General features: G+C 42.1%; 3 protein-coding genes across 3 annotated transcripts in view; 1 reads left to right on the forward strand and 2 right to left on the reverse strand.

Moving 5' to 3' along the window:
- The window catches only part of LOC105890002 (leukocyte surface antigen CD53-like), a 4,365-nt gene extending 2,408 nt beyond the window's left edge, over positions 1 to 1,957 (forward strand). The window contains exons 5-8 of the mRNA XM_012815955.2: positions 55 to 165; positions 269 to 373; positions 644 to 727; positions 1,035 to 1,957. Coding sequence (XP_012671409.1) covers positions 55 to 165; positions 269 to 373; positions 644 to 727; positions 1,035 to 1,106 — 372 coding nt within the window. The 3' untranslated portion in view covers positions 1,107 to 1,957. The remainder of the gene's footprint in view (positions 1 to 54; positions 166 to 268; positions 374 to 643; positions 728 to 1,034) is intronic.
- A 2,463-nt stretch (positions 1,958 to 4,420) lies between these two features.
- araf (A-Raf proto-oncogene, serine/threonine kinase) lies at positions 4,421 to 17,209 on the reverse strand. The gene is made up of 16 exons (XM_012815954.3): positions 17,122 to 17,209; positions 14,403 to 14,629; positions 13,993 to 14,096; positions 13,646 to 13,748; positions 13,399 to 13,553; positions 13,144 to 13,263; positions 12,918 to 13,062; positions 12,712 to 12,736; positions 12,177 to 12,304; positions 11,854 to 12,056; positions 11,250 to 11,426; positions 10,766 to 10,812; positions 10,327 to 10,445; positions 9,971 to 10,102; positions 9,102 to 9,236; positions 4,421 to 8,724 (listed from the first exon to the last, which is right to left on the reverse strand). Exons 2-16 carry the CDS (start codon positions 14,508 to 14,510, stop codon positions 8,584 to 8,586), a joined length of 1,842 nt encoding a protein of 613 aa, XP_012671408.1. The 5' UTR covers positions 14,511 to 14,629; positions 17,122 to 17,209; the 3' UTR covers positions 4,421 to 8,583.
- A 482-nt stretch (positions 17,210 to 17,691) lies between these two features.
- Positions 17,692 to 20,971, reverse strand: imp4 (IMP U3 small nucleolar ribonucleoprotein 4). Its single transcript, XM_012815862.2, has 9 exons — positions 20,828 to 20,971; positions 19,973 to 20,081; positions 19,602 to 19,685; positions 19,410 to 19,519; positions 19,189 to 19,321; positions 18,898 to 19,052; positions 18,551 to 18,645; positions 18,383 to 18,456; positions 17,692 to 18,249 (listed from the first exon to the last, which is right to left on the reverse strand). The coding sequence occupies exons 1-9, from the start codon at positions 20,954 to 20,956 to the stop codon at positions 18,137 to 18,139; spliced, it is 1,002 nt and encodes a 333-aa protein (XP_012671316.2). The 5' UTR covers positions 20,957 to 20,971; the 3' UTR covers positions 17,692 to 18,136.
- Positions 20,972 to 21,038: the final 67 nt, after the last annotated feature.

Here is a 21,038-nt window from a genome sequence, read left to right on the forward strand (position 1 = left end):
CCCACAGTGATGAGACTGTCCGGTAACAAATCAGCCATGTCTTTTGCTTCACAGATTGATAGACTGATCGAGAAGGACCTCAGGCAAAGCTTGAGCGAAGCCAGAGGGGCTGACAATACAACGGTTTCACCTATTGCTTCTGAGTGGTACACCTTCCAGCGCACAGTGAGCTTTTACTCCCACCTTTCTCCCTTCTCTCTTTCAGACTCATATGTAATACAGGTATTTGTGCGAGTGCTGATGTGGTCTTATCTGCTCCTCTGCATAGTTTGAGTGCTGTGGAGTAAAAAATGTGACAGACTGGATGCCTCCCGTCCCAGCCTCCTGCTGCGTAAAGGACGCCTGCAAAGACTCCAACGACTACTGGAAAGAGGTACTGTACAATTGGCTAGAATAAGCTGCACTTTTCTCCTGTCGTCCTTCATAAAAGTTAAACCTATCAGTGCATTGCTCAGTCATCTTGTAACAATGTCATTTCTGGCAGCCAAACAATTAAGGTAACCTTGACCTGCTAGTAAATACATTATAAATGGTCAATACCTGTTTTATGCCTAAATGGATCAACTGTGACTATAGTGTGATTGTGGTATATAACTATGTTGTTGTCAGAGATGCTAATAGTATTGCCTCTCTTTCATGCCAGGGTTGCTACAGTAAGATGAAGAACTGGTTTGAAGACAACCTGCTCAACACTGGTATTGGTGTGATTGTGGTCTGCAGTATCGAGGTATAAACATCAATGCTGTTACTTTTTTTCCTACATGTGGCAGTAATATAAAATATGTAATAACCATTTAACAGATTGACAATAACACTCTTAAAAATGTTATATAAATAGCTAGGAGCTCTTTTCTTGGTCTGTTCTGTAGAGCCTGTTCCTGTGTGACCCTGTAGTTTACAAGAAGATGACTATTTTAATTTGAAAACCACAGACGAGTAACCAAACTTGGTCCAAAATGGACACCATAAAAATGCGTTCCATTATGTCCACAGATAGGGTTCTAGTACTCATGACGTCACTGTTTTTTTTTTAGGTCTTGGGCATGTGCTTCTCAATGACTTTGTTCTGCCACATAAGTCGTTCTGGACTGGGGTATAAAATCTGAAGACTTGGTCAACATGGATGAGATCACCTGCCTGCAGTCTACAAGTCACGAAAAAGGGGTTGTGCTAATTTAGAATTAAATTTGGGTTTTGGGCCAAAATTCTGTTGAAATGCAATCACTGGCTAATCAGCACCATTTTCCTGAAATCCCTGAAACAGGCTTTGCCCACCATATTTGGTTTGGTGGATTTTCCACTTTTATACCAGTACCTATTCAGCCTGTAACGTGTGCTACATGTTTGTTTGTCAACACTGAGTACATAACTGATGGTTATGGCCTGTAGGTTATTTGACTGCTTTCTGCTAGTTTATCTTCAGGACAACAAGATTCATTTAGAATCACCAAGTTGTGTGGTGTCAACAGCTTTGACAATTATGACGATTTTGATTATATCAACAAAATAACAGTGTTTTTCTATGTTAAATTTTCAGTAGGTATTCAGAGACGGTTTATTAAGCTCAATGTTGGAAAAATCACCTGTACATAAAGAACACTGATTTTTGCCATAAATCGTCCATAATTCCATAGTGAGTTTCCTCAGTAAAGCCCACAACATTGTATAGGCTAAAGCAAATTGATGTCAAGTGTAAACTGTTTGCTCATAGATGAACTGTAGTCCCTTGTAGACCTCTTCCAGATAAGTTTACAAGAGCAAAATAGAAACAAGAATTGAGAGACAAGTGGCCCACTTCCAGATGTACTACTGGAATGCTAATTCTGTACATTTCATCTGCCTTAGTCATTGCATCAACCTCTACAGGCATCTTCCTGGTAATGCTGTTATTATGGCTATAAGACCTTCAACCTCACTACTTTGTTAGATTAAAATAAACATCTTTTGCCTCAAAAAACACAAAGACCTGCTGCACATAATAGGTCATGGCACTCAAAAACGTCCTGTTTCATACATTCTGCCATTTGACCTGCATGGGGCGCTCATTAAAAAAAAAAAAAAAAAAAAAAACTATTTTTTATGTTAGGTTTCACTTCATCTTGACTGTGGCTTCAACAGGAAGCTGTTGGCAGGGGGGATGGGGGTGTTTTGAGAAAGTCCCTACTCGAATCCGTACATACTAACAGAAAACTTCACCCCCAGTTCTGAACTTACACTTTAAATGATGACACACTGTTCTCTAGTACAATCGTTTCTTAAGATGTGAAATGCAACAGAGAGAGGTCAGTACTGTGCCAAGCACAAATCAGACTCCATTGTGTGTGTTGTCATGTATTACAGTTTTTCTCCATTGCTTTGGCTCAATTCTTGAAACAGAAATTACATTCTCAAAGCTCTAAGTGTATTTGGCAAAATAGCCTATATGGTTCAGCACAACTACATAGATCACCTTCAAAAGGTCATATCTCACCCAAAACAATTAACTCAAGCTTCAAAACCAAATCATATTCTCATATAAATAGTCAGTGCCCCCAAAATTAAAAGTTCCTTCTCGATTGCTGTGGCTCATCTCTCGGAAAAAAAGGACATTCTCAAAGCTTTAAATACATTTGCCAAAATAACCTAGATGGTTCAGCAAAACTCCATGGCACACCTGCAAAAGGTCATATCTCTCCCAAAACAGACAACTCATCAGTCAAAACTAAATCCTTTTCTCATACAAATAGTCAGTGCCCCCAAAATGAAAAGTCCCTTTGGCATTGTGTAAACACTGCAGGTCAAAATGTTTAGATGTTTTGTCAGTATGGCAGTGGACCATAGAAATACCCCTCATGTGCACATTTCAATCTTGGCTCAGTCCTTTGACACTGAATGGTTACTGCAGTAGATGTTTTCTTTCCAGAATACTATGTGTATCAAACAGAAAAAAAGTTTAGTTCAAGAGTAGCCTATAAGGTTTCACATCACATATTGCACTCATACTGCCATGGAAATTGTTACAGTAAATGCCATACATCATGGTTACAGTAACAGAAAATGTGTACAGCACAATATACTGTCATACAATAAGCACATCAAAACTAAAATTATGTATAGCCTACACACTAACAACACATACACTAAGAAAGTAAAGCAAAGCTGGAGTTTCACTAGTTTTCGTCCTCACTCTCCTGCTCATCCTCGCGCTCATGTCTGTCTGGCCACAGATTTTCATCAACATCACATCTGATGTTCTCCCTTGCTATGCAACGGGGGAAGAATCGTTGTGCATGTCGCAACCATCCCTTACAGTGTAAGGCTTACACTGATCTGCTGTGACATCATCACAAGCAGCATTCATTGCCTGGAGGAGGGACCTCTGGTTTTGAGCCCGATGCTCATAGACCCTCCACCTCCATGCAGAAAAAAAGGAAGGGGGAGTAAGGTGATAAGAGCACCATCAGCATTCTTGGATGGGCAGTGAACCACGCCCTGATGAGCGGCAAGTGAGGCCCTACCAAACCCCTCTCATGTAGAGGGATAAGATCGGAGTGCAGGCGGTCCAAGAACACCAGGACCTTCTGGGTATTGTATGGGCCAAGACTGGGAATGTGGGTGACTACACCATTCTCTGAAATGGAAGCACACATGGTGATGTTGCCTCCGCGCTGGCCTGGGACATCCACCCTTGCTTCTCTTCCTCGAGCAGGCAGTTGCCCTTGGTTGTTTCCCTGGCCAGGTGCTTCCATGTTCACAAATTGTACTGAACTTGGTCAAGCTCTAGATATTTGATGGAAGCATTTATACTCCTGGATAGCACCTGTCAGCTAACTAAACGTACTGTGTGATTGGTGATCAGATGTGTGAAACTCCCCCTTGATTAGTAAGGTTCTAGTTGCACCTGAAAATTAAGCAAATGATCCAAGAGATCCATATTACAATATAAACCATGATGTTTTTCATGGTATTATGTGCCTGAAAGATTTTGACAGGGGAGTGAACTATTGTGCATGTGATGATGTACACAAGGAAATTATCACTTGACTGAGAAGCAACAGCCAGTTTAGACCAGCAAGATATATTCAATTGGTAATTGGGTTAACTGAAGGCAATTGTACCTAACCATTTGCAAAGATGTACTAAATCATTTGAAATGTGCAAACTGTAGGCAATTGTACTTGTCATTTGCAAGGACGTGCTAATACAATTGCAATTTGATTAAAGGAATGAGAAATTCCAATCTGTTGTGAACAAGTGCCCAGTGGTTTGGAGGTTTGCACGTGTTGTTTTGAGAATGTAATTTCTGTTTTGTGAAATGAGCCAAAGCAATGGAGAAAAACTGTAAGCAGTGATTATGTCATACCACTTTTTAAAATCCAGGGTCGAATATAGTGTGATATGGACACAACACACACACAAGTGAAAATACAAAAATGCAAGCTATATTAGCAGTCCAGTTTTATTTCAAGAATAAAATCCTGTCTCCTCCATATTTTAAGACCCCCCCAAAAAAACTAAAAAAATACTAAGATTTCCTTTACATTTTTTAAATAATTTTGTTCTTTTTTTAAACCATCACACAAAAAATAGAAACAAGTACAATTTCGTAATTTAAAAAAAATGTAACTGTACACAGCAGAGTACAACTTTTATTCCACACAGAACACCCCAGAAACTATACACACAAAATGACTGCAAATTGCCTAAAAGTACACAGAACTATGTCAACACATTAATTAACCAACCATTCTCTTCTCTGCTCAAAATAAAAGAAAGAAAGAAAATTGTATTCAGGGTTAGGGGTTTCCCTCCAAACCCTTGGATGTACATGCCTGGTGGAGTAATATTTCAAATTGGAAGCTCTTCAATTTCTTTAGTTGGTGTTAAGGTCTGAATGTGGTAGAACCAAACTGATCTAGCACTTCATCACAAATCGGAAACAACATGATGTATGGCTTTCTCTTGAGTCAACACCATCGACGCATCATTTTTCATCCACCAACATCTAACTGGGCCTCACATTTGCATCTGGTCTGTAAGCCAGTGAACTATTTCCCCATAATGGATTGATTAAATATAAACACACTATACAAGTACACTACAGTGAAATGTGCAAGAATGATCATGATAGTGGGAGTTCAACCTTGTGCATATTGATTCCTGGGGTTAGCGCCATCATGCTAAATGCTTCCCTCTTCCCCGTTCACAAGACCACCAATAAATACCAGCTTGGATTCTTTGGAGGTTGACACTAGGACACTAACTTAGCATGACCTAGCATGAGGAGGAAATTGGGGCGGGGTGAGGAGGAATATCCATTAATGTTTGAGAGAGACACAAGCAGACTGCAACAACACATCACTAGTCCCCAGACCCCATCATGTCAGTAAAGCTCTGTCCTGCCTGTTCAGGTTCACTCTGTGCCTATATGTCCCCAGCCAACAGGTCATATAATCGCCTGCTTTTGGACTTCAGGTAATAAATAGAAAGGGATTCACTCTTAAGTCCATTTTCTGTGGACATGCTCTGATGCCCAGAGAAAAGTGTGTGCTATTCAAAGTTGACCGTAGCCATCTTCCTCAAATTAAGCATTTTATAGAGGGGTACCCAGCCCCATTTCAAATACAACTATATAGATTACAACCTATATTTCTACAATGAAACTAACGTCAGTTGTTTGTTTTGTATTATTTGGACCAATAAATTATGCCCAGAAAAAACCTATTTTAGTTAACTAGCCCCTTGCTCCTTGTTGAAGCACTCGGCCACAAGAAACACAGCCTCAGCTCTGATGCTGACGTCTGTGTCTGCATAAAGCGTGTGGTTAAACCCACACAGGCTTTGGATATGTACCCCTCACACGCAGACCAACATCCGCAATGTCAACGTTTTATTATGCGATGCCATGCTCCCAACAGCACTCCCTTGTGGCTTGCTGGTGCCCCTGGTCCTACATTAGGACAAGTAACACACCAACATTGCACTTTGTCTGCGACCACAATCCTATCATATTTTCTGTTTTTATTCCGTCTTCAACAACAAGAAAGACAAAACTTCTTTCATAGTTTAATCGCAGCTCCCTAAACAACAGGTTTTGTTGATGTGCTGTTGGCCATCTTGATAAAAGGTGGTTGAGAAAGGCGCAGAAGCACTGAGAACATTGAAGAAAATAGAAACTGCTCAATCTCACACTAAAGAGCCGACAGACGCAACCTCGTAACCAATGAGCCAAACAAGGAATCATTCAAAGCACTTTAAACAAATAACTCCACAGACTCAAATCAAAAGGAAAACCACACTTCCATTTTACAGTAGCACTCAAAGATTCATCATTCAACACAATTAGAGACACAGTGCCACTTGAGACAGAACTTTGCCAAAATGTCTATTTGTATGTGTCTGTGCATTCTTGATGGCGAAGGTGTGCTTGAATAAGTGGTCTTTCTCCGTGCGTGTGGTGCAAAGTGCCAGTACACTGTGTAACTAAACTAAAAAAGACAAGCTAAAGCCAAACCGGAAAAAAAAACCACGCAGCCAGATATTGCAACATGCACAACTTAAGTCAGCTGTAAGCACCGCAAGATGCAGCTGCAACATCTGCCAAGCAGTCTACCACGCTAGCAGCGCCTGTGTGCGGCCCTCGCAGCCGCTGTTGCTGGAGAAGGGTGAGGAGGGTGGCGTCGGAGCCACGGTGGGCGTGCTGCTGTGCTCACGTATGCCCCCAGTGTCTCTTCGCACCTTCCCGACCTCATCTCCACAGCTCTGCAAGGACCCCAGCACTGAGCTTTCACAAGAAGCGAGCAAAAAAGAAAGAGAGAGACACAAACGGATGTTAGTGTGGTTTATGGAATGCCTGTTTCAAGAGATGGCTTGCTCACCATGTGTGGGGCCCAACTTGCAAACAGTTGTGTTTTTGTTCCCGCACTGTTGTTTCCCTGCACCGATGTTCAAAAACGCTATTCTTAATGTTCCCAAGAAAGGGAGTTCTTATCTTGTCTGCATGACATGCAATCCTAAAAAGTTAATGTTACGACATATGAAACTAAAACAGAAAACCCACGACAACTCCAACAAGCAACCTCACAAAACAGTGAGACGAAGATCTGAAATGATCCAGTACTCCACTCAGGCTGGCTTTCAGGAAGATTAAAACAAATAAAATAAATACAATAATTTCTTTTTTGCCTTTACGACAAAGAGAACAAAGGATGGATTATCCTTATTTTATCTGACCAAAAGCAATACTTCTATTGCACAAAGTCAGAGGAAGGACAAAAGTTTGAAATAGCAAATGCTGGAGAAGTGAGAGAACACAAAACAAGATATTCCACAGACCAAATCTAGTTAACCCATAGAGATATGCCACGACGCTACCTTGACTCTGGCCACCTCCAACGTATGCTGTGCACTGGGCACTTCACTTCAAGGAGGCACAAACGCATGATGTTGAATTGTTCATCAGTTAAATTTCCAAAATCAAGACATGTCTACACCATAGGGGTCATTTAATCTCCACTGGCCCTGAAGCCCACAATCTGTGTTTCTGGTTCTGCACTGACCAAGCGTGTTAGCCATGGCCATTAGCTTGGTTGCTAACACATGCTAAGGCCCAGGGCTGCCATTTACGAAGCCTCTAACCAGACTAGTTCCCCCTCACATAAATCACGAAATGTAGCCAGACTGTTCTTCGAAAGTTAGCAGCGCATGGTAACGGGGATAAAATTGGTCTCGGAATGGACATTCTCTCACAAAGAAATGGGGAGGGATTCGTACACATGTGCACTTGAGCAAAGAAGAGAACTCGGCAGCTCAGAATTACATGATTATGTAAAAACTGATTGATGTTAAAAAGCTAGCTGATGTTAAAGAACTACTTAAAACAGTTGACTGATATATTTACATTCTGCTGTATAAAAGTAACAAAAAAAAGGACAAAAACAAACACTCAATTCAGCAAGCCAGCCAGAAACTGAAAAGAAATCACTGATGACCACATACGAAAACACTCAAGTTGTCCCTGAAGTTTTTAGTGGGGTTTCTGGACAAACGTTTGCGTCTTCTCTCAAGAAGAATTTTCCAAAATAAAAGATAAAAGGGGGAATGAGGGGTCGGGGGAATGGGGAGACTCGGCCAGCATGACGCCAGCACAACACCATGAAATACCAGGGAGCGCCACAACATCGCTTGCCTCTAGCCAACCCAAGCCAACTTTCATCTGCAGCGTTAAGCCAATAAAAGCCTGTTGCACTACTGCAGCATCTAGGACCCCCCCCCCCCCGCTTAAACAAACAGTTTAGCCAGATGTGCCTTTGAGAACCACAATTGTTGTGTGTACATTTGTATGTGTATACCCAAATGCAGGCGTGTGTCTACGTGTGCGTGTGCGTGCGTGTGTGTGTGTGTGTGCACGTTTGTTTCTTGAGGCCAATGATCTGTGGCAGCTCAAAGGGGGTATCTGCAGCAGCAGTAAGGCTCCAGAAGGAACGTGAGGGGTTGGAAAGTTGCTTGTTCTCTTTCTTCCTGCTTTGCTCTCTCTCTCTCTCTCTCTCTCTCTCCGTCTCTCTCTCTCTGGCATCCTCTGGGCATAACGTGGCATGGTGCCCTTCACAAGGGCATATGCCTGTAGGTGTGGAACAGCAGCGGGTTCAGGTCCTCGGTGTGCACGGCGCGGTGCAGGGAGGGCTCCGAGGCACTCCTCTCGATCTTTGGCAACAGGTCCTGGACCTGCTCAATAGCCACCAGGATCTGCAGACAAGTCAGAGATACACATTTTTTTTATTGTGCAATAAAGGGTAATTTGGGTCGCCCATCCTTGAAGGTTAAACCACTAGTTGAACAACAAGGTACAACTTCTGAAACCGAAAGTGGTGACAAGAGAGAAAATGTAAACTGTTTTGGGTCAAAATATGCATATTAGCATCTAAATCAATTCACTGACTGAGTAGCAATTTCCATTATAAGTGTGGTTGACCATACTACTACACCCACTACCATACTACATAAAAGCTTTATTTGAGAGCATGACTGAGCCTACATGAAAACTGTGAGCAAGGCAACCCTGTTCATCCCAGATCCTCACTGCACTGACTGTGCCGGTAGTGACAGATGGGCAGGTGACTCACCTGTGGGAACAGGGGCCGCTCGTCTCGCTTGAATTTGAGACAGTCGATGATGAGCCTCTTCATGGACTTGGGGCAGCTACTTGACAGTTTACTGAGGTCTGGGGATAGGTATCCTCTGCCCACCATGAAGATGATCTGGGTGGGGGGGGGGGGAAAGGACTTAATTAACAGGCAGAGCAGGTGCTTATCGTGTTGTGTGTTCCCTACATTTAAATAAGCTAGTCAACCTGTCCTCCCTAACTCTTACATATGTTGCAAAACAGAGGCAGGTCCCATATCTCACACTTTTGACAGATCCAGCAGTACTATTATAGAGGCTTTAAAAATCTCTTCATATCCAAGTCAATCCACGGACATATTTTGAGACCGTCTTCAGTCCCTAGGGGAACTATGCCCAAAGAGCTCATACTTTGGAAAGAGGAGGACATTCCAAATGTGGGTTTTTTGCAGCAGATATGGTACTGGACAGAGCAAAAGAACACACAGTATGATGCCGACAAAAAGAAAACATAAACACAAGCACTCGCAGGGCAAACTTCCCAGACGGGGATTAAGTCCAGTCTGAGACAAAATAGCATTCTGAACGAGCGTTCTCCCAAAATAGCCAAAATGTTAGGTTGGGATTACTTTGGACTTAACAAACACTACCATGATCCAGCAATGCTGGATCAGTGAAACAGTGCAGCAATGAAACAGTGCAAAGTGACAACATTCTCCTTGGACGAAAATTAACAGAATTTTTGCTTCAACAAAAGCAGTTAAAAGCACAGACGCAACATCTATAGCCCCAAAAATCTCTAGGCAAGCTTTATGCATTACACTGCTATTCAGCCCTACAGGTTCTACCTCTAGCCTAAGCTGTGACCCACCTGATCCCGGTTGTTGATGTTGGAGTAAGGCAGCGTGCTGGACATCAGCTCATAAAGAACCACCCCGTATCCGTACACGTCTGACTGGAAGGTGTAGGGGTTGGTGTCCTGCATCCTGATCACCTCAGGAGCCTGTGGGTGCAAAGCCAAACACACACCTGGGTTTGTCACGGGAAAACTAAAATCACAAGAAGCTCAAATCTGAAGCTAAAGGAACACAGACTGACTAAGTCCGTTTTAAATCACATGAAGACTGAGGTCAGTATGACTATCCAAATGCTGATTTGACACACAACTCTTCCACATAAGGGGCCATGTCTTGGCCACCACGTCGCTCGTTGCTCTGCGTGACTCACCATCCACAGAATAGAGCCACTGGGCTGCTCCACCTGCTGTGATCCGCTCCAGCGGGACTTCACTGTGGCCAGGCCGAAGTCGCCGATCTTCACCGTCCAGCCCTCGTGCAGGAAGATGTCTGGCACAGGAGTTCAGGAGCAGCACAGCACAGCAGAAGGAGGGGGGGGACGGGGACAATAGACCCCGGCAGCAGAACATGACTGAAGTGGGTCCAATAGCAGAAAAGGAGTGCTTTCACAAATTTTTGCAAGTGGTTTCCCTAATTCGAGTAATTCTGTAATTACTCTGCCTTTGCCCTTGGTGGCCTAGAGCATTGCCCTACTTACCTGAAAGTGAAGGTCACAGGTTAATCCAAATGAGCTTAACAACTTACTGCTTAGAGTATTACCTCAGACAAAAGTAACATTATGCAAGAATCTGTAAACCAAAAAAGGATACTGTTTGATTTCAGGTCCCGATGAATTATATTCTTGGCATGTAGATAACTGGAAGAAAGAAAGAAAGAGTCATGTTAGAACATTAAGATTAAAGCAAATACATGGCACAAGCAAAGGCACCTATTGTAACGGTGTTAATTATCGGACGGCGTGTGTTATCGGCAAACGTTCGCGTTGTCATGTTAATCCATTATTAAACTGAAGTTATAGAGTGTTAATCCATTATTGAACTTAGCACTTTGTTTGTTTAACAGAATGGCCGATATTTGACACTGTCCGATAACTGACATAGCTACGCTAAATGTCTTGGCTTTAACAAGTGCACCTGCACATAAGATAAAACTGGTGATGACTAAAAACTACAAACTTTGAGGAATGCACTTCTTTGACCCAGATTGTATCTATCCCCGTCACAACTAAACCCTCACGACTCCTTCACTCTATACGAGTCAGCAGGATCAAGTAAACAGGTCGCGCTCTCTTACTCCATGCCCTGAGCTGTCTGGCGCGCCACGTCGATGCGTCGCATGGTGTCGAACTTGGTCTCGATGACGTGCAGGTGGCGGTAGAGGCTGCTGCCCTCGCACCACTGCGTGATGATGGCGAAGTGGGGCTTAGTCATGAAACCCATGAACAGCAGAATGTTGACATGACGCGTCTTTCTGTAAAGGTCAGGAGAGAGAGAGAGAGACAAACAGAAAGATATAAAGGGAGAGAAGGATAAGGATAGTATTACTCACTCAAAAAGGGCCATATTTCTAAAGGTCATGCTTCTTTCAGCTCACACACAATATGTTGAAGTGAACGAGTGCCACCATCCACCCATTAAAATGTGTTGAGTGAACATAATCACATTTTTCCCTACTTATCTGCTGTCCCCAATGATGCTTACCACAACAAAGGCCATTCACTGTTACCACTGCATAAACATAGCTACCAAAAGATGTCTTTGAAAGTCCCCATGGCTCAATTACTTCCTCTTCCATATCTGATACGTCATGTAAGTTTCATCAGAAATGAGATGGTCCACTCTACAGGTTCTGTTTCTCTGATGCACTCCTAATAAGGGAGCAGCTGGCTGGTTCTCACCGTAGGACCTGCATCTCGTTCTTGAAAGCCTGCAGCTGCTCGGGGGTGGGTTCCGTCACCTTGAGGATCTTGATGGCCACGTCGCCGTGCCACTTGCCTTTGAAGACCGTCCCGAAGGAGCCGGCTCCGATCCTCTTCTGGATGTTCACCTCCCGGGACTGCACCTCCCAGTAGTAACTGGAGTCTCTGTAACCTCCGCGGTGCTGCAGCCGTTCAAGCAAAATCAGATTAGCATCAGTAAAAGCAGAGAGGTACTTCTGTGGAATACGTCAACTTGTGGGATGAAAAACACTGATCGATTATAAAAGAGGGGAGACACTGACCACTTTCTTTTTGTCGTCGGATGAGGACGGTTTGCGCTCCTTGTGCTCTGAGGGGGATTTAGGGGGTCGTCGGCCGGGAGAGCCCAGAGAAGGGGGGCTGGTGGAAGGCTTAGGGGAAGGCTCTGGTCCTGATGTGCACAGAAGCATGACTCAGACAAATATAGACCAGGGAATTGCTAACCTCATACTTACCCGCTCAAAATTAAAAACTGAAACTGCAAGACAATATATGAACTTTTGAGAATTCAAAAAGTTTGTAAAGGTTGTTCAAAGGTTTAGCGTTAAGTTTAAGTAGAATTACTGACGTCAATCTAAATCATATTTAGTAAATGATTAGAGCTTTAGTTAGCTATGCACCTTTAAGGATTTTATTGTGTTCAACAGCAAAGACCATAGATTTACACATGTGTGGTTAAACAATATTATGGTAAAACACATTTGACAACTTTGGTGCCAAATGTGTTTGACAAATATGAAGACTGATGACTAACTAAAATGAGTGTGATGGACATCAAACATCAAAACAAAAACTCACCCATTGTGCTGTTTTTTATTGCATCCTATGAGAACGACACAAACATCGAAAATAAAAAATGAAAAACACTGGAAACCACTCAAAGACTCATGACTGTGTAACCATGACAACCAAAACGGACATGAATGGGGGGGACAGTGACAGGCGCCCTGACGGGGCATGTAATGTGGGACTGTCGGGATGGCAGTGAGTCAGTGATCTCTCACCTCTATGATGCTGGTGCCATTGGGCCCCACCGTGCTGACCATGTGGACGTTGGGCGTGGAGGTGGAGCGATGCCGCTGCAGGGACTGGCCATCGGCCCCAGGTACAGGGAAGCGGAAGGCCGAGGTGGGGGACAGGAGGCTCAGCCTGTGTGCAGAAGAAAATCTGTTAAAGGGTGGGTCACAATGGAGAAAACAGACTGTGCGGGTGGAGAGGGGAAAAACTTACCCCGTGGGCTCTGGTGTTAAGGCTATATCACTCTGTGATATGGAGTTGTCTGGCAACAGTATTGATATCCGGGGGCAGTCGTCTGTGTAATTGCTGTCCGTGTAATTGGGGCGAATTAACCTGTTAACATGAACCACACGCAGACATGATTCATGAACTTCATACTATCTGGAACTCAAATTCGATTAACACTGTATGGACGTGGTTCCAAACTGTCTGTTCATCTCCTTAGTCCGTACCTCTGAGCTGACTTACCGTTTTGTCATCGTGTCCATATCCACACACACTGTTGGAACTTTACTGCTGCAGTGTTGGTGAAACTTGTAGCCGCACGTCTGACATCTGAATCCGTTAAACAGAAACTTGTGACAAAAGTCACAATACGCTAACTTGAAGAATGTCTTCCGGACCTGCAAAGACAACACGGCAGCTTTAGTAAGTCAGAAGAGGTTACTCAGCAGAGACTGACAATATGGCCGAGAAGGCGACCAAATGAACTTACATAGTTGTGCATGGTGAGAGGGACATCGTCAAGCACTTCCACCAGCAGTTCTTCCCCTACCAGTGGGGTGATGTCTGTGCTCCAGTCAGTCAGCCTCTTGCGACTGGAACACATCAGAAGATCAATCAGAACACTGAATTTAAACTAACTTTGGTTCTCACAATGTCAGTGTCATACACCCTAAGAGCAGCGTCATATATCCTACTTTCGGATGGACAGTGATTTCACGTCTACATGCAGAACTCCAAAGAAAGAAAGAAAAAACTAAAATAAATAAACACACACAGCTGTCTAACTTGTGGTCTGCACTGTTTCACATGCTAGCAGAGTGCAATGAGTGCACTTACCCTTCCAAGAGCCGAAACACAGCACAGCAGTCCTGGCTCAGGCCGCGCACTTTCAGGGCCTTGTCTAAGCTATCATGAACGGTCTGCCCCGCCCGGACGTTCACCTGGTCGCACATCACAGAGCAGTGCTCATCAAATCAAAACAGTTGGGGTCTGTGAAGTTGCCACTACAATAAAATACTTATCCAAACACAGCGCACATCAAAAGCAGACGGATTCTAAACCCCGTTCCACAAAAATCACTGGAAAATGTCTCTGAGTTTAGCCCCTAAGTTGAACATTTCCAACATGCTTGCTAGGAGAGATTTTTTTATTTTATTGCAACCATGTGTATTGCAACCATTTTTTTTTTTAATCTGCATGCGCACACAGACCAGTGTGAACTCGGACCAGATGCAAGAATTCCTCACCACTGTCCGCTGCTTGTTGGGGAGGTAGACACGGATGGTGCCCCCGCCACGAGGCACATCCTCAGGGCTGGTCTCCCCCGATGAAGAGCAGGAGGATGAAGACGACATGTTGAAACGACAGACGCAGACGGTGGGGGGGGGGGGGGGGGGGGGCAGCAGTGAGAGACTTCAGCTGCAAGAAAACTTCATCCACTGGGGCGCAGGAGGAGAGAGCCCTCACCTAGAACCTGACACATACAGTCTCATTTTAGCCACTCAACAGACACTCACAGCACTGAAAAAGTAAGGCTGAAGCACGTTGAACTACCAGGTTCCATCTACTGTCAAATCACTGACTGATATTTCATTTCTGTGGGATTATATAAATGTGTTCTATCCACTCACAGTCTTTGCAGAGACCTATTTCTTTGAGAATTACACAACGTGATGTGAGGCAGTAGCCTAGTCTAAGGACCTAGCCTTGCTAAATAACTGGGCCATTCTGAGGGATCAAAGAGTGAAGTAAAGTGAAGTGATACAGAGGGATGGCGAGTGAGAAAGGACATGGGGGAAAAGGAGATGGATAGACAGACTGGAGGACATGACATGGAAGAAAGCATAAAAGAAGATGGAAGGGAGGATGAAATTCAGAATGTTATCCTACACCCCAACCGATTGGTATTTAAAAGGTTGAATGATAATCAGTGGTATGTTACAGTTTCTTAAAACCAGTTCTAAAGAACAAATTAAATTCAAACAACTCAGGCCTTGCCTAGTTAGCATTCTGGCTTATGTTTAGATTTGGCTTCAAAATGACACATTGAAAACACAAGACAGCATTATAATACATAATGTTGACATATTAGTACATGTTGTCTATTTCTATGTCACTTCACTCTCTCCGTTTATCATCAATGGGGGTGAAACTGCTACAGAGGCCCCGATACAACACGATATTTGGACCATGATGCAATATTATTGTGATTCTTCACATTTTATGATGCAGCAGATATTGCACTTAAGACTCTGCAATACATTGCAATTCATTTCTCTCATACATTAAGTTTCGTATACTGGCATTCTCTAGTCATCTTGGCGCGGTCAATTTGTTCTCGAGACTGACTCCCTTTTTAACTTTTGACTTCAGATGCAATGTTATCAGATCATCACAGTAAATAAACAAATATTATGATACTTGGCGTTGCTATATCGAAATAATATTATGCCAAGAAATACTGTGATGCTACACTATCGATTATAGTTGATGTAATCATCAACCGCTTACACTTAAGATCTAGAATTTGAGTTCAGCGATTCCAAAAAAGAAAGGAAATCACATGTAATAACAGTTCAGTAATCAATGTCCCTACAATTCCATTACAGTAGCATTGCATTAGAAAGGTTATATTCTTTGATTACAATCGCATAAGAGGCAACAGGTTAATTGTTTATTACATGTATTCACTGTTTTGTTGCACCCTAACATCTTGGTGATGTAGATGCGCATACTTTCACTTAACGTTACTCTACCATAATTCGTGAACATACAAACAGAATACCTTACCAGTTTAATTAGATAAATACAAGGGACCCCCTAGAAAGCCAACTTGGTTCAAGTGCAAGATATCTGAAATAGTTTGAGCATGATACGAAAACATTTGGAATAGACCTGTCTACTAGCGAACGACAATTCGCCAAAGGTATTATTCTACAAGTCCACTAAAGTTACATATCAAGGCATTTTATGGTGTAAATACACTTCACTCTGTTATGCAAACATTGACAAACCTTCGTGTGACCTACCAGACCACTTCCTCTTTACCTGAACGACCTAATGTCGACCCGTGAAGCCATGAGTGCTAAGGTGTACACATTATCTTAGCTGTCATCGAGCTAGCTGGCAACGTCACTTGAAACAAACTTCAGAATCTCAAAAAAATTCTGTTCTAAAACGTTTTCAAAGTTTCGTTGCAAGTTGAACCAGCTCAGGAGTGATATGGGTGCACGCCCTATTTAAGCAACAGTTGACATGTCTGAAAGCTATCGTTAATGTTATTCATACGAGTTAGCCTGCAAGCTAGTGTAACTATGTCTTACAAGCCAGGGAGCGAGCTGGCTACGTTACAGTCATTATAAAACTATGAGCAGTAGCTACAACGCCGACACAGTAGGATGACAATGCGATTAATGCTCTTGGTTGCATCCCAGATGTCAATGCCCAGTTTCCCAGTATGAACACTATGGATACGCTTGAGTTGGCAAGATGGCAAGGTAGTTAACCTAGCTTGCTAGCTAGCCAGTCGTGAAGCTAAAGGGGATTTGAGTGCTCATTAATATTTAGAGTAGTGGCAAAATACATTTCTATTTCTTCGCTTACTCGACTGTGTGATGTATTATTTCGATAGAATCCAAGACGCACGGGACGTTTCTGAAGTTATTTATAATTTCCTAATTCCGATCAGGTGTTTTTTATGCGTTGGAAGAAGGGAATGCTATTTTCATGAGGCGGAAAGGGATTAGATGGTCAGCTAGCCAACTGTTTGGAAGCTAACCCCAGTAGCAATGCTAATGTTAGCTAGCTATTTACTCAACAGTTTTCATATCGATAATCAACGCAAACTTCAGTAAAGATGGTAGTAAACAGAAAAGCCTATCTCTAACAGGGAGTGTAAGACCAAACGAACCTTGTTCATAGCATCATATGATACTTTACAGTGTGGTTTGTTAGATAAATACTTACCTGAGGCAGCCATCTTGAATTCTAACAAGTCGGATCAGTAAAGAATTTCAGGGAAAACGGAACACCTCCTGAACGCATCCTCATTGGTCCATTCCTGCGTGCACAGACCTACTGCATCACAAACAAGTTATGAAGGGCGGGTACTATCATCACAGGGCATGGATACAGTATTTTGTCATTGGCCTTATGTCAAATAAATGCATCACTTTTAGACACGCAATAGTAAACCCTAATATTCCATGCAAATCCTCTGGGAACCATAGCCTAGGGATTATGCAGTTTCACACAAACGTTATATTTTGGCTGCACCTGTTGTCTTTGTAGGGCAGGTCTGATACTGATCATTTTTGGCAAGCTTCTTGGGCTAGATTCATGTATGCCAGGACGTGATTTATCCAATTACACAGCATATAAACATTCCAGTATACTTTCTACTTACTTCACTTACTACAGCCCAAGGATTTAAACCGACTTCTCATAATCCCCACTAATTACACAAAACCCATGATTCCACATTTGCTTGGAAAAGCTCATTGGACATGACTTCAGACAGAACACAAGACACATACGGACTGAAAAGTGGAGATTTATTGTTTTGTAAAGTAGCTCATCCCCGTACAAAGGAACACACGATTACATGTAAAAAAAAAAATATATGATATTTTCCAAAAGGGTAAGGAGTCCAGTTGTTGACATAGGGTCACTAGAAAGCAACATTAAGATTTACTGGACCCATCAGATGTGACTGCTTAAAGGGAGATTTGACAAGGAATTGTACTATTTTAGTGACAAACCAATATAACTGTACCAATTTATACATTAGTATAGCGCAACACAATTATTGGTAGTTAAGCGAGTAGTCCTTCGATGGTTCAGGAAGAACCTGTGTGCAAGGTTCCCGTCACACCTTTGAGCTGAATGAGTCATTGAACAGAACAGTCCTCCAAATATTAATTGTGACTTTTGGGTACATATTATTAAAACATATTACGAGTCCATAGAAAACTAGTCTTCATCACTCCACGCTTAAAAACTTCCTCTTCTTGGCGGTGCGTATATATGAGTGGTGACGCCACTCGACATCTGCTGTACTCTCATTGTCCAGGGTGCCAAGCTTGATCATGTATACTGACAAGAGAATGTTCATTGTTACTACAAAGCTTATGTTTGACAGATAGTGTATAAATATTAATAATAAATTGATAGCAGCAGTCAAATCTATAAGAAAGGAAATGAGAGCTATGACTAGGAATGAACTTACGCTTCATTTCAAATCTGGGTCCCACTTCTGCCAATTCAACATTCTTGTGGTCTGTTTTCTTATATGTATGATGCCTGAAAATAACAATTAAAGCTCATAAACATCCAACATTTGGGATAGTCCATATCAAATATACCATACACGGTCATTGTAGTATTACTGCCTCACCTGAATGAGATATAGTCATCATAATTGGCAAGGGTAATGACACGTCTGCTGTCATCTTTTGGTACTGGAAACAGGTACTTGAGGATATTGGATACCTGAGAGTGACAATTCACAGTAGTCATAAAACACCAGTAATTTCTCATGCCTAAAAGGACACTGCTCATGCCTCTTTTCAATATTTTTACTGGATTTATTCTCAGCTTTGCCTCTTTCAACACTTCAGGTTTATGTGAGAACACGCATTTAATATTCAGAATCTCAAACACAATCTGATCATGTTTGGTTCACTGCACCATTTAAGAACATTTGAATAAAACTGGGAAGAACACACATCCAACATGTCTCACCCTTTTGCCAAGTCGTGAGGTAAAGTTGTGAAAGATGAGATGTGGGTAGGCCTCCGACATTGTCCCAATGTCTGGTACGTCATGCCTCATCACCACATTGTACAAAGTGAAGTATGCTGTGGGTCCAAATGGCAGGTGGCATACTACTAATCCGTCTAGAAAATGCAGAATGGAGCAGATTTTATCATTTAGATTTGTTTACATTAATGTCTCTGGCTGAAAAGGTATGGTCCTAAAATGGCAGGAATTAACAAAAAATGTAAAATGGAGGGATGTTTAGCTACAACACACCTGGTTGTCCTCTGGTCTCGTGAACTATGACGAGGTCTGTTACAGTGTTGGCTTTGCAAGCGTGGACCAGTGACTTCACTTCATGGTTTCCTCTGTTCATGCGTTGTGCACCAGGAAACAGCAGCTTCACTTCCTTTGGTTAAGACCACATAAGACACAATCAGCTACTGGTATTTTTATTTGCTAAAGCGGATTGAGACTGGGCTTAGATAATCACTCACTTTGGCAAACATCTTCAGCCTGGAACTGGGGTCTCTAGATGTTGTGACCATGACCTTAGGGTCCTCCACACCAGCCCACTTATACTCATCATCCATGTGAGAACTGACACCTGTAAACATCATGGAACCCACAGAATAAGAGGAAGCCTAAAAGAAGGATTGTAAACATAACAACTTCACTATTTCCTTCACCTTCGCCACCCTCATCATCATACTCCAACAATTTTTGCAACTGCAAGGCGTCTTTTTGCACTTCACTCGGGATTAGTCGATTCTCTGTCAAGAGAAAGGAGAGAAACAGATCAGAAAATCAGTGAGTAGAAAATCTTGCATAAATCTTTCACTGTGTAAAAAACATTGTTGATCACTTAACATCAACAGCAGCAATAACAAGAAGAATCTGTCTATAACTATATGTTCATCCACAATGGCAAAGAGCAGCTGACTTGAAACCATGAACTTGCTTGAACATACATACCTTCAAAACATGAACATACAATCATAAAGCAGAATTGACTACATAATCCAAGGTAGAATATAGAATATCAAATTGATGTGTTTACCATCAAGAGAGGTTTTGAGCTTCTGTTTTTTCTCCTCAATGGTACGCAGTCTGTCCTCTTGCGCCTTCCTGTACAGGTATTCCCGCCGCAATCTTACCTCTCTCCGCAACTAGATTGGGACAACAGCAAAATACATGAGGTTACTATTCCAAGAATACACCAGTACACAATATCACATATAAAGTGTCAATGAGTCATATTTCTTGTTGTCTTTCTGTTGATCCTTTTTTCTATATGAGGACATTGATTGTTCACGTATTGCTGTGGACAACCATAAACAAAACAGGAATGTGTTAGGAAGTGACTAAATGAAAACTTTAAAATAGTTTAGGCCTTAGCTATACGGTCTTCTTATGGTCTGTGGTCATTGCAAAGTATGTTTGTTGTCCACCTGAAATAACTTACAAAATTAGTATTTGCAATAAGTTATATGTGACTCCCAACATGAGCTAAATTGTAGCAAGCACTAGTTATGTTGATTAACCATCCCCCACAGACACACGAAGATTAGCTACCGTATATTAGCGTAACGTATGGCAACTTTCCAGTGAAGCACTATAGCATCAGAGATAGTGGCCTACAGCAGAAAAATAACACATAGACTTGACCACGCAAACATACGTATGACTTTTCCACGTAAATATTTGTCCAAGCATTACCTCAACAAGACTGTTACTGTTAGACTGTTAGCTAACGTTTGCTAACTATCAGGCTAACCTACACAGAAAAGGTTCCTAGGTAAATTAGCTTACCAATTAAAAGTCAATACGTTTGGCAGTTTTCCTATTGTATTTGTAATCATACGTCCTATGGCATGATACATTAATGAAGAGAAACATCTATAAAGAAACTTACCATTTTGACGTTGACTATGTACTCTTGCTTCACATGTGGAGTATACGCATCAATTGAATAACAGTTCTTGTCATTGGACAACTCCAATAGCCAATGGGATTGCTCAAACAAAACTGGGGTTTGAAACATGTTAAAATAACAGTCTCTAAACTAATTAAAAGTCACACAATTCTTTAGTAGTAGATTGATTGTTTTTTATTATTTATTTTGT

This window comes from Clupea harengus, chromosome 7, assembly GCF_900700415.2.
Source record: "Clupea harengus chromosome 7, Ch_v2.0.2, whole genome shotgun sequence".
Taxonomy (NCBI): Eukaryota; Metazoa; Chordata; class Actinopteri; order Clupeiformes; family Clupeidae; genus Clupea; species Clupea harengus.